At 43.6% G+C, this 14,632-nt stretch overlaps 1 protein-coding gene across 3 annotated transcripts in view; it reads left to right on the forward strand.

The window, feature by feature from the left end:
* Nucleotides 1-14,632, forward strand: part of SLC25A16 (solute carrier family 25 member 16) — a 51,355-nt gene that overhangs the window by 28,042 nt on the left and 8,681 nt on the right. For all 3 annotated transcript variants that reach the window (XM_008062287.2, XM_021714603.1, XM_008062286.2), the window contains 2 exons: nt 8,339-8,460; nt 8,881-8,947. In XM_008062287.2, coding sequence (XP_008060478.1) covers nt 8,339-8,460; nt 8,881-8,947 — 189 coding nt within the window. The remainder of the gene's footprint in view (nt 1-8,338; nt 8,461-8,880; nt 8,948-14,632) is intronic.

Consider the following 14,632-nt stretch of genomic DNA (forward strand, 5'->3'; position numbering starts at 1 on the left):
TATCGCCAGAGCCCAGCAGGTCGAGGCTGCAGTGACTGGGAGCGGCCACTGTACTCCAGTCTGGGTGACCGAGTGAGACTTCAACTCAAAAAAACAAAAACAAAAAACAAACTTGCATACGAGCTACAAAAATTAAGCCAATCTGAAAAGTCTGTAGTCTTATAAATATCTGTTTGATAAGGTATTTCCTGTGACTTTAGTGTTGTTGCTGAGCTTTGTCTCCGGAAAGCCGAGCACATATTTGTACTATATTGGATTAGACTCAGCATAAGAGAGGCCATTTAGAAAAGTCACTACACTGATTGCTTGATGTACCTGGTTTGAATAGCAATAGGTAGAAACATTAAATAGTTTGAAAGTGAATAGCTTGAAAACAAATAGTTCAGATGAAGAGCTCATAATCAAATTTATTGAAATGAGAAATTGACATTTGTAATTATTGGACTAATATAATTTTTGAATTAAAATTTTAAGTTTAGAAAATACTAAGCATTAGACTACACATATGTAGTGAAACAATTTTTTTTTTTTTTGATTTGGAGTCTCACTCTGTCGCCCAGATTGGAGTGCAGTGGCCGCTCCCGGGCACCGCAGCCTCGACCTGCTGGGCTCCAGTGATCCTTCTGCCTCAGCCTTCCAAGTAGCTGGAACTACAGGTGTGTGCTACCATGCCCGGCTAATTTTTGATTTATTGTAGAGATGAGGTCTCGCCAAGTTACCCAGGTGGGTCTCGAACCCGCGGGCTCAGGCAATCCACTCACCTCAGCCTCCCAAAGCGTGGGATTACAGGGTGAGCCACCGAGTACGGCTGTGAAACAATTTTTTAAAAAATTTAAACTGCATGTATATAGCAAAATAAAAAAAAAATAAATTAAAGAAAAAATACAAAGCAAATGCTCAGCAAGAAAAAAAAAAAATTACAGGGACTCAGGCAACATGTATGATGGTAAGACCCAGAAAACTTAGTTTCAAATCTGAATGAATTTATAAAAAATTGAGGCTGTGAACCTCAGTTTTTTCATTTGCAAGAAGGAATAATAATGTCTACCTAGTAGGATTGTTGGTGGTATTTTTAAAGTGCCTGACATGGTGTGGTTTGCACACAGTAGATGATGTTTATCGCTGTGTTCAAACTTTAAAAGGAAAACTGAAAATATAATTTAAAAGCTGAACCACAGATATCCTAATCATAAGTCAGCCTTATTCAGTGGGTCCAACCTGTCCTGATCATTATGTTAATTGTGATCTAAAGTTTTGCTGTATTTAAAATTAAAATGGCATAACTTAATATACTTTTCAAATTGAGTTTCTCCTCATTGTCTAAAGGAATTGGGGTTTATTGTTTTTTGTTTTCAAGTAGACGGATCTCACTTTGTCACCCAGGTTGTAAGGGAGTGATCATAGCTCAAACTCTTGGCCTCAAGTTATCTTACTGCATCTGCTTCCCAAGTAACTGGGACTACAGTCATGAGCCATCAAGCTCAGCCAATTTTTTTTTTTTTGGAGGATGGTTCTTGCTATGTTGGCTAGGTTGGTCTTGAACTCCTGGCCTCAAATAATTCTCCCACCTCAACCTCTCAAAGTATTGAGATTACAGGTGTGAACCACTGTGCCTAGCTGTTTTGTTTTTTTTTTTGAGTTGGAGTCTTACTCTTGTTACCCAGGACAGAGTGCAGTGGCATGCTCACAGTCGCCGCACTACTGGCCTCAGGCGATCCTTCTGCCTCAGCTTTCTAAGTAACTGGAACTACAGATGCATGCCACTATGTCCAGCTAGTTTTTGTGATTTATTGTAGAGATGAGGTCTTATTAAGTTTCCCAGGCTGGTCTTGAGCCCCCAAGCTCAGGCAATCCTCTCGCCTTGGCCTCTCAAAGTTATCTGGGATTACAGGCTGAGCCACTGTGTCCGGCCTGGCTAAGTTTTTGTAATTCTCAAAAGAAAACTAAGGGTTGCATGTGTTTTCATTAAAATATTCCTTGAATATTAACTATGTAGATTTTAAGCTCAGCAATAATGTAACCATCAGGCAGAGATGCCATGAAACACTTTATATACTAATATAAAAAAACATTTTTCTAATGAGTGTCAAAGAAATAGCACACTGACGTAGAATTTTTTGTGGAGACAGGGGAAATTCTAAAAGTTTGTATAGATTTTGCTAGGTTAAAGATCTTGCTGGGACCTTCAAAAATGTTAGGTCAACATATATCCCAGCAGGACCTCCAAATGTTAGATCAGGACGGAAGGAGGGTGTCTGGTTTGTGATCCGGTGCTGCGAGAAAGATGCAAAGAATTACACGAAAGTTAGATTGGAAAATATAGTTGAGAGAGAGAGACAGAGATGGAGCCAGAGAGAGACGGAGAGAGGGAGAGAAGGGAAGAGAGAGAGAGAGAGAGAGAAAGAGACAGGAGATTTACCTCCTCAAGGTAGGGGAGGGGGCCAAAGCAAGGAAACATGGTGGCTATAGTTCAAAGAGCAACATGAACACACCAGTATTTAACAAAGCAATGGTGACTGGCCACTGGGAGTCAAATCCTTTTAAACTTTCCCTTTAGGCCGGGTGCCATGGCTCATGCCTATAATCCCAGCACTTTGGGAGACCGAGGGAGAGGATTGCCTAAGCCCAGGGGTTTGAGACCAGCGTAGGCAACTTGGCAAGACCTCATCTCTACAATAAATCAAAAAAGTTAGCTGGGCATGGTGGTGCATGCCTGTTGTTCCAGCTACTTGGAAGGCTGAGGCAGAAGAATCACCTGTGTGTGCTGCTGCACTCTAGCCTGGGCAACAGAGTGAGACTCCTACTCAAAAAAAAGTAAACAATAAATGTTTAATAACTAATATTTCTAAGAAGTCAGAGAAATAAGACTTGTAGACTAAGAGATGACGTTATAAATTGGTACAATTTTCCTGGAGGGCAATTTCTTTTTATCTTTTATCTTTTTTGTTTTTTTGTTTTTTGTTTTTGAGTTGGAGTCTCACTCTGTTGCCCAGACTGGAGTGCAGTGGCCGCTCCCGACCACTGCAGCCTCGACCTGTTGGACTCTGGGGATCCTTCCACCCCACCTTCCAAGTAGCTGGAACTACAAGCGCACGCTACCATGCCCGGCTAATTTTTTATTTATTTATTATAGAGATGAAGTCTCACAAAGTTGCCCAGGTGGGTCTCGAACCCACGGACTCAGGCAATCCATTTACCTCAGCTTCCCAAGGCGCGGGATTACAGGCTGAGCCACCGAGCCTGGCTTTTTGTTTTTTTTGAGCTGGAGTCTCACTCTGTCACCCAGACTGGAGTGCAGTGGCATATTCCTGGCCACCACAGCCTTGACCTGCTGGGCTCCAGTGATCCTTCCACTTCAGCCTTCCAAGGAGCTGGAACTACAGGTGTGCACTACCATGCCTGGCTAATTTTTGACTTACTGTAGAGATGAGGTCTTTTCAAGTTGCCCAGGTGGGTCTCGAGCACGTGGGCTCAGGCAATCCACTTGCCTTGGCCTCCCAAAGTGCTGGGATTACAGGCTGGGCCACCGAACCTGGTCTGTTTTTTTTTTTTTTTTAAGTCCGTCTCACTCTGTTGACCAGGCTAGAATGCAGTGGCATGGTCATGGCTTACTGTAGCCTTGACCTCCTGGGCTTAGGCGATTCTTCTGCCTCAGCTTCCTGAGTAACTGGGATTATGGGGGCATGCCACTATACCCTACTAATTGGAAGGTAATTTCTTTTTCTTTTTCTTTTTTTTTTTTTTTGAGTTGGAGTCTCACTCTGTTTCCCAGACTGGAGTGCAGTGGCCGCTCCCGGCCACCGCAGCCTTGACCTGCTGGGCTCCGGCGATCCTTCTGCCTCAGCTTTCCAAGTAGCTGGAATTACAGGCATGTGCTACCACGCCTGGCTGATTTTTTGATTTATTGTAGAGATGAGGTCTCGCTGCCCAGGTGGGTCTTGAACCCACGGGCTCAGGCAATCCACTCACCTCAGCCTCCCAAAGGCACGGGATTACAGGCTGAGCCACCGAGCCCGGCGGAAGGTAATTTCTATTAAAAGGTTTGCCTTCCATCCAGTAATTCTATATTAGGAATTTGTCTATAATGGAAACGATGCACAAAAATATTTACTTATAAGGACATTCACCAACACATTGTTTACTATATATAGCAAATAGTGAAGACATTCTCAATGTCCTAGAGGATTATTTTAGTAAGTTATAGCACATCTAAATTACATTTTTCTCACATGGAAACATGTTCATAATATAATGTGGTATAGGAAAAATTGGCTACAAAATAGAATTGTTATTATCATAAGTCCTAAGTATATGTGTGTGTATACACATGTGAAATGCACATGCATAAAAGGTTTGAAAGAGAGAGAGAGAGAGAGAGAGAGAGAGAGTGTGTGTGTGTGTGTGTGTGTGTGTGTGTACATATATATATATTTTGTTTGTTTGTTTTTTGAGTTGGAGTCTCATTCTGTCACCCAGGAGTGCAGTGGCACACATGCTCATGGCTATCCCAGCGCTGACTTTCTGGGCTCTGGCGATCCTTCCACCTCGGCCTTCTAAGTAGCCGGAACTACAGGCGTGCACTACGAAGCCCAGCTGATTTTTGATTTATTGTAGAGATGAGGTCTTGCCAAGTTGCCCAGGTGGGTCTCAAACCCACGGGCTCAGGCAATCCACTCACCTCAGCCTCCCAAAGTGCTGGGATTATAGGCTGAGTCACTGAGCCCGGCTGAAAGAGTATATATTTAAGTGATTATTAGTTGATGATGTATATATATATATATTTTTTTTTGCTTGGGATCTCACTCTGTCACCCAGGCTGGAGGGTAGTGGCACAATCACAGTTCACCACAACCTTGACCTTCTGGGCTCAATATATCTTGCCTCTGTCTTCCAAGTATCTGGGACTACAAGCATATACCACTATCCCTAGCTAATTAAAAAAAAATTTTTTTTTGTAGAGATGAATTCCTGCTATGTGTTCTAGGATGGTCTTGAACTCCTGGATTTAAGCAATCCTCTTACCTCTGCCTCCCAAAGTGTTGGGATTACAGGCATGAGCTATCACGTCTGACTTGCATATGTATATGTTTGTTGTTTTTTTTTTGAGTTGGAGTCTCACTCTGTCGCCCAGACTGGAGTGCAGTGGCTGCTCCCGGCCACCGCGGCCTCGACCTGCTGGGCTCCGGCAATCCTTCCGCCTCAGCCTTCCGAGTAGCCGGAATTACAGGAGCGCGCTACCATGTCCGGCTAATTTTTTGATTTATTGTAGAGATGAGGTCTCGCCTGCCCAGGCAGGTCTCGAACCCGCGGGCTCAGGCAATCCACTCACCTCAGCCTCCCAAAGGTGCAGGATTACAGGCTAAGCCACCGAGCCCGGCTATGTATGTGTTTTGATACTGCTTTTCTATGTTTTCTAGCTTTACTGCCATAAACAGATATTCCTTTGACACTTTATTATTTTATTTTATTTTGTGATTTACTGTAGAGACAAGGTCTCACCAAGTTGCCCAGGCTGGTCTTGAACCTCCGGGCTCAGGCAATCTTCTCGCCAAGTTGCCCAGGCTGGGCAACTTACTACTGTGGCGACAAGGTCTCTTCAAGTTGGCCAGTCTGGTCTTAAACCCCTGGGTTTAGGCAGTCTTCTCGCCTCTGCCTCTCAGAGTACTGGGGTTACAAGCCTGGTCCTGAAAAACTTTAAAAAATCATCTTTTTTTTAATGAATAAAAGTTCAGTTTGTGAAATTTGAAATCATATGTTCATGAAAATCTGGAGTTTAATACTAAACTCGCTTATCATCAGGAAAATTCATCCCTAAAATACATTGTTTCTATGATCATGGATATTTATATTTTTATTATACTTAGCCAATATCAAATTATCTAAATTCTAATAAGAAAATAATGATTGTGCTTTGATGTTTTACAAAAAGTATCTTTATTTTGTTTTTATAAGGTTTTCACTTGAGGTAATAGATGTGTTAATTAACTTGAGTTAATTATTCCATGAATTGCAACATCACTTTTTTACCCTATAAATATATATACCAGCTGGTGCGGTGGCTCAGCCTGTAATCCCAGCACTTTGTGAGGCCGAGGCGAGAGGATTGCCTGAGCCCGGAGGTTCGAGACCAGCCTGGGCAACTTGGTGAGACCTTGTCTCTACAGTAAATCACAAAAACCAGGTGGGCATGTTGGCGTGCATCTGTAGTTCCAGCTACTGGGAAGGCTGAGGTGGAAGGATCACCTTAGCCCATCATGTTGAGGCTGCAGTGACTGGGAGCGTGCAACTGCACTCCAGCCTGGGCGACAAGAGTGAGACTCCAACTAATAAATAAATAAATACACCTATATTTCATCAATTTCCTGTTAAAAAAGGTACCTAATGTTTCATTAGGTAAAGTATTCATTTTAGGATTAGAGAAAATAAAAAAATCAAGTATTTTGTCAAGTGTCATGGATATAATCAGTACAGTTGTCCTTTGGTATCCATGGGGGAATGGGTCCCACGACCTCCTCCACTGCCTACATTTGAGGTTGCTCAAAGTCCCTTATATAGGATGATGTACATAGTATTTGCATTTAACACATACGTCCTCGCCAGGCATGGTGGTTCTCACCTGTAATCCCAGCACTTTGAGAGGTGGAGACGAGAAAATTGCATGAGCCCAGGGGTTTGATACCAGCCTGGGCAACTTGGCAAGACTTTGTCTCTGCAATAAATCAAAACTTTAGCCAGGTATGGTGGTGCACACCTGTGGTTCCAGCTACTTGGAAGGCTGAGGTGGAAGTACTGCCTAACCCAGCAAGTCAAGGCTGCAGTAGCCGTGAATGTGCCACTTAGTGGCAGAGTGAAGCTCTGATTCAAAAACAAAACACCCCCTCCAAACACACACCCTTCTGTGTATTTTTATTCATTTCTGGATTGCTTATAATAGCTAATACAATGTAAATGCTGTGTAAATATTCAGTATACTATACTGTTTAGAGAATAATAGCAAAACAGATTAGTACATGTTCCATATAGATGCCACCATTGTTGACCTAACTATATCTTCCATCCGCAGTTGACTGAATGTGCAGATGTGGAACTCAGACATAAGGAGGGCTACTGTGTTTCCTTTCTGATAACTGGGAACAGACAAGTGGTAGAATAATTTTTTTAAAAAAAGCAAACTCAGGCCGGGCTTGTTGGCTCAGTCTGTAATCTCGCCCTTTGGGAGGCTGAGGTGAGTGGATTGCCTGAGCCCGTGGGTTCGAGACCCACCTGGGCAACTTGGCGAGACCTCATCTCTACAATAAATCAAAAAATTAGTTGGGTGTGGTAGCGCGCGCCTGTAGTTCTGCAACTTGGAAGGCTGAGGCGGAAGGATTGCCGGAGCCCAGCAGGTCAAGGCTGCGGTGGCCGGGAGCAGCCACGGCACTCCAGTCTGGGTGACAGAGTGAGACTCTAACTCAAAAAAAAAAGCAAACTCAGCCGGGCACAGTGGCTCAAGCCTTTAATCCCAGCACTTTGGGAGGCTAGTTGAGAGGATTGCCTGAGCCCAGGGATTTGAGACCAGCCTGGGCAACTTGGTGAGATCTTATCTCTACAATAAATAAAACACATTAGCTGGGCGTGGCAGCGTATGTCTGTAGTTCCAGCTACTTGGAAGGGTGAGGTGGAAGGATTGTCTGAGGCCAGCAGGTCGAGGCTTCGATGGTTGTGAGCATGCCACTGCACTCCAGCCTGGTTGACAAAGTGAGACCCCAACTCAAAAAAAAAAAGAAAAAAACTCAACCAGGCGCTATGGATCACACCTGCAGGCCTGTAATCCCATCACTTTGGGAGGCGGAGGTGAGAGGATTGCCTGAACCCAGGGGTTCAAGACCAGCCTGGACAACATGGTGAGACCTTGGCTCTGCAATAAATAAAAATATTAGGCAGACATGGAGATATACACCTGTAGTTCCAACTACTAGGAAGGCTGAGGTTGAAGGATTGCCTGAACCCAGCAGGTTGAAGCTGCGATGACTGTGAGCATTCCACTGTACTCCAGCCTGGGCAACAGAGAGACTGCTACTCAAAAAAAGAAAAAAAAAAACTCACGATTCACTTACACTATAACATTTTGATGCTAACAATATAAACTTCACAGTGGGAGGAACTTGAAAACATTTTTACAAACTGATCCTTTACTTAAGAGGTTGTTTTCCAGCTAATGATATTATGTTATACTTCTACTGGTAATATCACTTTGTTTCACTGAGTTTTCATCATTGAGAGTACTACTAATGATAGGAAAATATATGTATACGTCAAAAACATTTTTTTAACCTCTAAATTTCTACTTTCTTTTCAGGCATGACAGCAGTTATCTGTACTTACCCTCTTGACATGGTCAGGGTACGCCTAGCATTCCAGGTGAAAGGGGAACACACCTACACAGGAATTATTCATGCATTCAAAACAATTTATGCAAAGGTATTTCTTTTTGTTTTGATTAGAAAATAGTTTATTTAGAAAGTAAACTGGAGGAGGGAGAGAGAGAAAGAGGGCATTCACCACCCCAAGGGAGGGGAGGGGGTGTAAGCTTAAAAAACATGGTGACAGCCATAGCTCAAAGAGCACATGGCCACACCAGAGTCTAGTAAGGCAACAGCCAAGGTATTTCTCGTCTATAACATGCCTTTTACATTTTGGAAAGTATTTTGAATGTTATTTAAATAATTATCCTTTGACTTATAATAATTGCTATTAGTAATACTAATTATGAAAGCACATCTTAGTGTTTCAGGGTGGCTGCCAGAATAACTTTTCCATTATGAATTGTGCTTTTGTTCTTTGATGTTAATCCTAATGAGCACAATGTAATCTTATTTCTACTTTTCCTTCACTCAAAAGGAAGGGGGTTTCCTGGGATTTTACAGAGGCTTGATGCCTACCATTTTAGGAATGGCTCCGTATGCAGGTATGGTTCAAATCTGGCAGAATTCTAGTTTGCTTGTTTCACCAATTTTTTTCTGAAATGGTAACATGAAAAGATGCTGTCTGTAAAATAAGACAAGAACTGATGGAGATAAAATTATGATTCATACATGGTCATACAATAATATCTTATATGTGCAGATGACAATTCATGTACAATGGGTAATAATGTACTTTTACATCATTTTCTTAAAATCTGATCCAGGCTGGGCTTGGTGGCTCAGCCTGTAATCTCACGCTTTGGGAGGCCGAGGTGAGTGGATTGCCTGAGCCCGCGGGTTCGAGAACTGCCTGGGCAACTTGGCGAGACCTCATCTCCACAATAAATCAAAAAATTTAGCCGGGTGTGGTAGCACGCACCTGTAGTTCCAACTACTTGGAAGGCTGAGGTGGAAGGATCGCCGGAGCCCAGCAGGTCGAGGCTGTGGTGGCTGGGAGTGTGGCACTGCACTCCAGTCTAGGCGACAGAGTAAGACTCCAACTCAAAAAAAAAAAAGAAATCTGAACCAACTGTAGTTTTGTTAACATACACTTATGTTAGATGATTGTTAAGTATTTGGTTTTTATTAGCATGTTGATTAATAATAAGAGCTGAGGTCGGGCTTGGTGGCTCAGCTTGTAATCCCAGCACTTCGGGAGGCTGAGGCGAATGGATTGCCTGAGCCTGTGGGTTTGAGAGCAGACCGGGCAACTTGGTGAGACTTCGTCTCTACAGTAAATTAAAAAATTAGCTGGGCATGGTAGTGCGCACCTGTAGTTCCAGCTACTTGGAAGGATCTCCGAAGCCCAGCAGATCGATGCTGAGGTAGCCATGAGTGTGCCACTGCACTCCAGCCTTGGTGATGGAGTGAGACTTCAACTCAAAAAAAAAAAGTAATAATAATAATAATAAGAGCTGAAAGTGTTTTTTTCCTCATTATAAATAGCAAAGACTTACTGGAAATTTTGAAAATATAGACTTCAAAAAAAATTCAAAAAAAAAAAAAGAAAATATAGACAGAAAGAACAAAAATACGGATACCTATAGTTCTCTAATAGCCATTATCATGTTTATATTGCTGTTTTTTAAACTAAAGTTTTTATATTGGGGTAATTACAGATTTAGATACAGTTTATTTTAAAGATCTCAGTTGGCTTTGTTTATAATTCTAGAATCAGGCAATACTTCATTTCATAAAATAGAATGAGTCTTGCAGTAAGTTGAACAGAGGAGTTGGTTTTATAGACCGAAGGTCTGAAGAAAGCAGAAACAAAGAACAAGGAGATTGGTCATTTCAAAGTTACTTTCTAGCTGGGTGCAGTGGCTCACTCTGACTCAAAAAAAAAAAACAAGGCAGGAATCTCAATCTGACACCCAGGCTGGAGTGCAGTGGCTTGCTCATGGCTACCACAGCCTTGACATGCTGGGTTTGGGCGATCCTTCTACCTCAGCCTTCCAAGTAGCTGGAACCACAGGCGCGGACCACCATGCCAAGTTGCCCGGGCTGGTCTTGAACTTGCGGACTCAGGCAATTCACTCGCCTCATCCTCCCAAAGTGATGGGATTATAGGCTAAACTACTGAGTCCAGACAGATTAATTATATTTTAAAATTTATCCATGTTCTATATAACTGTTCATTCATTTATCCAGTTATATGTGTATCCGGGTTCTAGTTTTTCTAGATTATATACCTAGAAATAGAACAGCTGGGTTCTAAGTTATATGTATATGAATATATATTTTTTTTGAGTTAGAGTCTCACTCTGTCGCCCATACTGGAGTGCAGTGGCCGCTCCCGGCCACCGCAGCCTCGACCGGCTGGGCTCCAGCGATCCTTCCGCCTCAGCCTTCCAAGTAGCTGGAACTACAGGTGCGCGCTACCATAACCGGCTGATTTTTAAAAATTTATTGTAGAGATGAGGTCTCGCAAAGTTGCCCAGGTGGGTCTCGAATCTGCAGGCTCAGGCAATCCACTCACCTCAGCCTCCCAAAGCGTGGGATTACAGGCTGAGCCACCAAGCCCGGCTACAATAAGTTAAAGTAAGATAAATTATTGCACAGACTTGAAGTTCGTCTATGATTATCATTAGCTAGAATTTGCATACTTGTGTTCTCTTTACTGTCATTTCATCAACTGGGACTTGTGGCATCTGTGCAGGTGAAAAAAGAGCTTTTTGTTGTTTGAATTATTTTGACACTTGTTAATGTATGTGATTCCTGGTGGGTGGTGGTTGTCTTTTTTTTCAACAAAGTGAGAATCAAACTAAAAAAAACCCCCAAAAAACAGAAAACAAAGCTATCATTCAAATTCCCCAAACTTATATATATCTTTTGGCCAAGTACACGTTAGTAGTTCCCTGGTATAGCTTTTTCCATCCCTTTATTATTACTTTTTCATGTCTTCATGTTTTAGAGTTTTATTTTTTTTAAGTTTTTAAACAAAGTTCATTAGAGAAAGAAGAGAGAAAAGAAAGGGAGACATGCCAGAGTAGACATGGGTGAAATAAACTGCCTTTTTTTTTTTGAGTTGGGGTCGCACTCTGTCGCCCAGACTGGAGTGCAGCGGCATGCTTCCGGCCACCATAGTCTCAACTGCTGGGTTCCAACGATCCTTCTGCCTCAGCCTTCCAAGTAGCTGGAACCATAGGCACGTGCTACCATGCTCAGCTAATTTTTTTTTTTTATTTATTGTAGGGACGAGGTCTCGCCAATTTGCCTGGGTGGGTCTCGAACCCGCATGCTCAGGCAATTCACTTGCCTCAGCCTCCCACAGTGCTGGGATTACCGGCCAAGCCACCAAGCCAAGCCAATAAACAACCTTTAAAAAAAAAACAACCCTATTGTCACCCAGGCTGGATTGCAGTGGCAAGATCACAGTTCCCTACAGCCATCAGTTTCTGAGCTCAGAAGATCTTTCTGCCTCAGCCTCCCGAGTATATGGAACTATAGGCACATGCCCTCATATCTGGGTATCTTTTTGATTTTTTGTAAAGACAAGGTCTGCTATGTTGCCTAGGTTGGTCTAGAACTCCTGGGTTCAAACTATCCTCTCTCCTTGGACTCCCGAAATACTGGGATTACAGGCGTGTGCCACTCTGTCTTGGCCAGGTATTTCTTCTGTAAGTATTATATAGCTGCATTTTCTTTTCTTTTCTTTTTTTTTTGAGTCAAGGTGTCTCTCTGTTACTCAGGCTGGAGTGCAGTAGCATTTTCTTTGTTCCTTCCAGCCTTAAACTCCTGGGCTCAGGCGATCTTTCCACCTCAGCCTCCTGATTAGCTGGATCCACCACACCTGGCTAATTAAAAAAAATTTTTTTGTAAGGCTGGGCGCAATGGCTCAAACCAGTAATCCCAGCAGTTTGGGAGACCGAGGCAATAGGAGTGCCTGAACTCAGGGGTTCGAGACTAGCCTGGGCAACTTGGCCAGACCTCGTCTCTACAATAAATCAAAAAGTTCTCCGTGCTTGTTGGCATGTGCCTGTAGTTCCAGCAACTTCGAAGGCTGAGGCAGAAGGATCGCCTGAGCACAGCAGGTCGAGGCTGCAGTGGCCATGAGTGTGCCACTGCACTCCAGCCTGGGCAACAGAGTGAGAATCCAACTCAAAAAACAAACATAACTTTTTTTGTAGAGACAAGGTCTCACTATGTTTCTCAGGCTGGTCTTGAATTTCTTTGCTCAAGGAATCCTCCTTCCTCAGCCTCGCAAGGTGCTTGGAGTACAGATGTGAGCCACTGCACCCTGCCTGTAGTGGAATATTTTTTAAAAAGCTAATATGAAACATCTTTTAGTTTCCAGTCAGTCCACTTAATGCTTATTGTGGTTGCTGATATATCTGGACTTGTTTCTGTTCCTTGCTAATTGATTTCTGCTTTTCTTCTCTTTTTATGGTTGTTTTTACTACTTTTTTTTTGAGTTGGAGTCTCACTCAGTTGCCCAGACTGGAGTACAGTGGCTGCTCCCGGCCACCGGAGCCTCGACCTCCTGGGCTCCGGCGATCCTTCCGCCTCAGCCTTCCAAGTAGCCAGAACTACAGGTGTGTGCTACCACACCCAGCTCATGTTTTATTTATTGTAGAGACGAGGTCTCGCCAAGTTGCCCAGGTGGGTCTCAAACCCGCGTACTCATGCAATCCAATCCCTTCAGCCGCCCAAAGTGCTGGGATTACAGAGTGTGCCACTGAGCTCGGCATTTACTACTTTTTTTTTTTTTTGAGTTGGAGTCTCACTCTCTCGCCCAGGCTGGAGTGCAGTGGCCGCTCCCGGCCACTGCAGCCTCGACCTGCTGGGCTCCGGCGATCCTTCCACCTCAGCCTTCCGAGGAGCTGGAGCTACAGGCGCACGCTACCACGCCCGGCTAATTTTTTGATTTATTGTAGAGATGAGGTCTCGCCAAGTTGCCCAGGCGGGTCTCGAACCCGTGGGCTCAGGCAATCCACTCACCTCAGCCTCCCAAAGGCGCGGGATTACAGGCTGAACCACCAAACCTGGTTTACTACTTTTAAAAATCTTATTTTTCTGAATCCTTACTCCTCCTGCTGTTATATAAATATATGCCTTCACATGCCTCCTATTATGCTTGGTGATCTTTGATTAGGAGATCATTGGTTGGTCTTAATCTCTTTTTAAAAAATTTTAAAATAGAGATGAGATCTTGTTATTTTGTCCAGAATGGTCTTGAACTCCTAGTCTCAAGCAATCCTCCTACCTTGGTCTCCCCAAGTGCTAGGATTACAGGCATGAGCCACTGATATTAATCTCTGAGTACCTTAGAAGAAGTCTATATTAGGGGCCGGGTTCAGTGGCTCAGTTTGTAATCCCAACACTTTGGGAGGCCTAGGCTAGTGGATTGCCTTAGCCCGCCGGTTTGAGGCAGGCAATTAAGCCCCAGGCAATTTAGGGAGACCTCCTCTCTACAGTAAATAAAAAATTAACCAGGTGTGGTAGAGCACGTCTGTAGTTCCTACTATTTGGAAAGCTGAGGCAGAAGCTTAGCCGGAGACCATTGGGTCGATGCTGGGGTGGCCGCGAATGTGCCACTGCACTCCAGCCTGTGTGACAGAGTGAGACTCCAACTCAAAAAAAAAAAAAGAAAAAGAAAACTACATGCGGGATGTTTTTTCCCCAAAGAATATTCACTCAACTTCTGCCAGGAGATCTGTGCTCTGCCCAGGAATTTCACACCTGGTGAATACACTTCTGTAGACTCTATGGCAGGATCCATCTCAACAGCTCTGCTGCTACTGCATATAGATTGTCACTCTACCTTGCTTATGGGCCGAGAATTCCCAGTCAGTCCTTAACTTGTATTTTTGGAAGATTGTGGTGCTGGGTGATTCTGGGAGACCTTTTCATACATTTCACAAGCCTGGTAGGGGATGTAATTGTTCTGCAGTGGCAATGTTCCTCAGAATAGTTTGACTGCTGTTTTGCTAGAAGCAGACTTTTTGCTATATTTTCCTGTCTTTTTTTTTTGAGTTGGAGTCTCACTCTGTCGCCCAGACTGGAGTGCAGTGGCATGCTCCCGCCCACTGCAGCCTCAGCCTGCTAGCCTCCTGCGATCCTTCCGCCTCAGCCTTCCAAATAGCTGGAACTACAGGCACGCGCTACCAGACCCAGCTAATTTTTTGATTTGTTGTAGAGATGAGGTCTCACCAAGTTGCCCAGGCGGGTCTTGAACCGGCGGGCTC

Source organism: Carlito syrichta, unplaced genomic scaffold, assembly GCF_000164805.1.
Source record: "Carlito syrichta isolate Samal-C Ts95f unplaced genomic scaffold, Tarsius_syrichta-2.0.1 Scaffold305686, whole genome shotgun sequence".
NCBI lineage: Eukaryota > Metazoa > Chordata > Mammalia > Primates > Tarsiidae > Carlito > Carlito syrichta.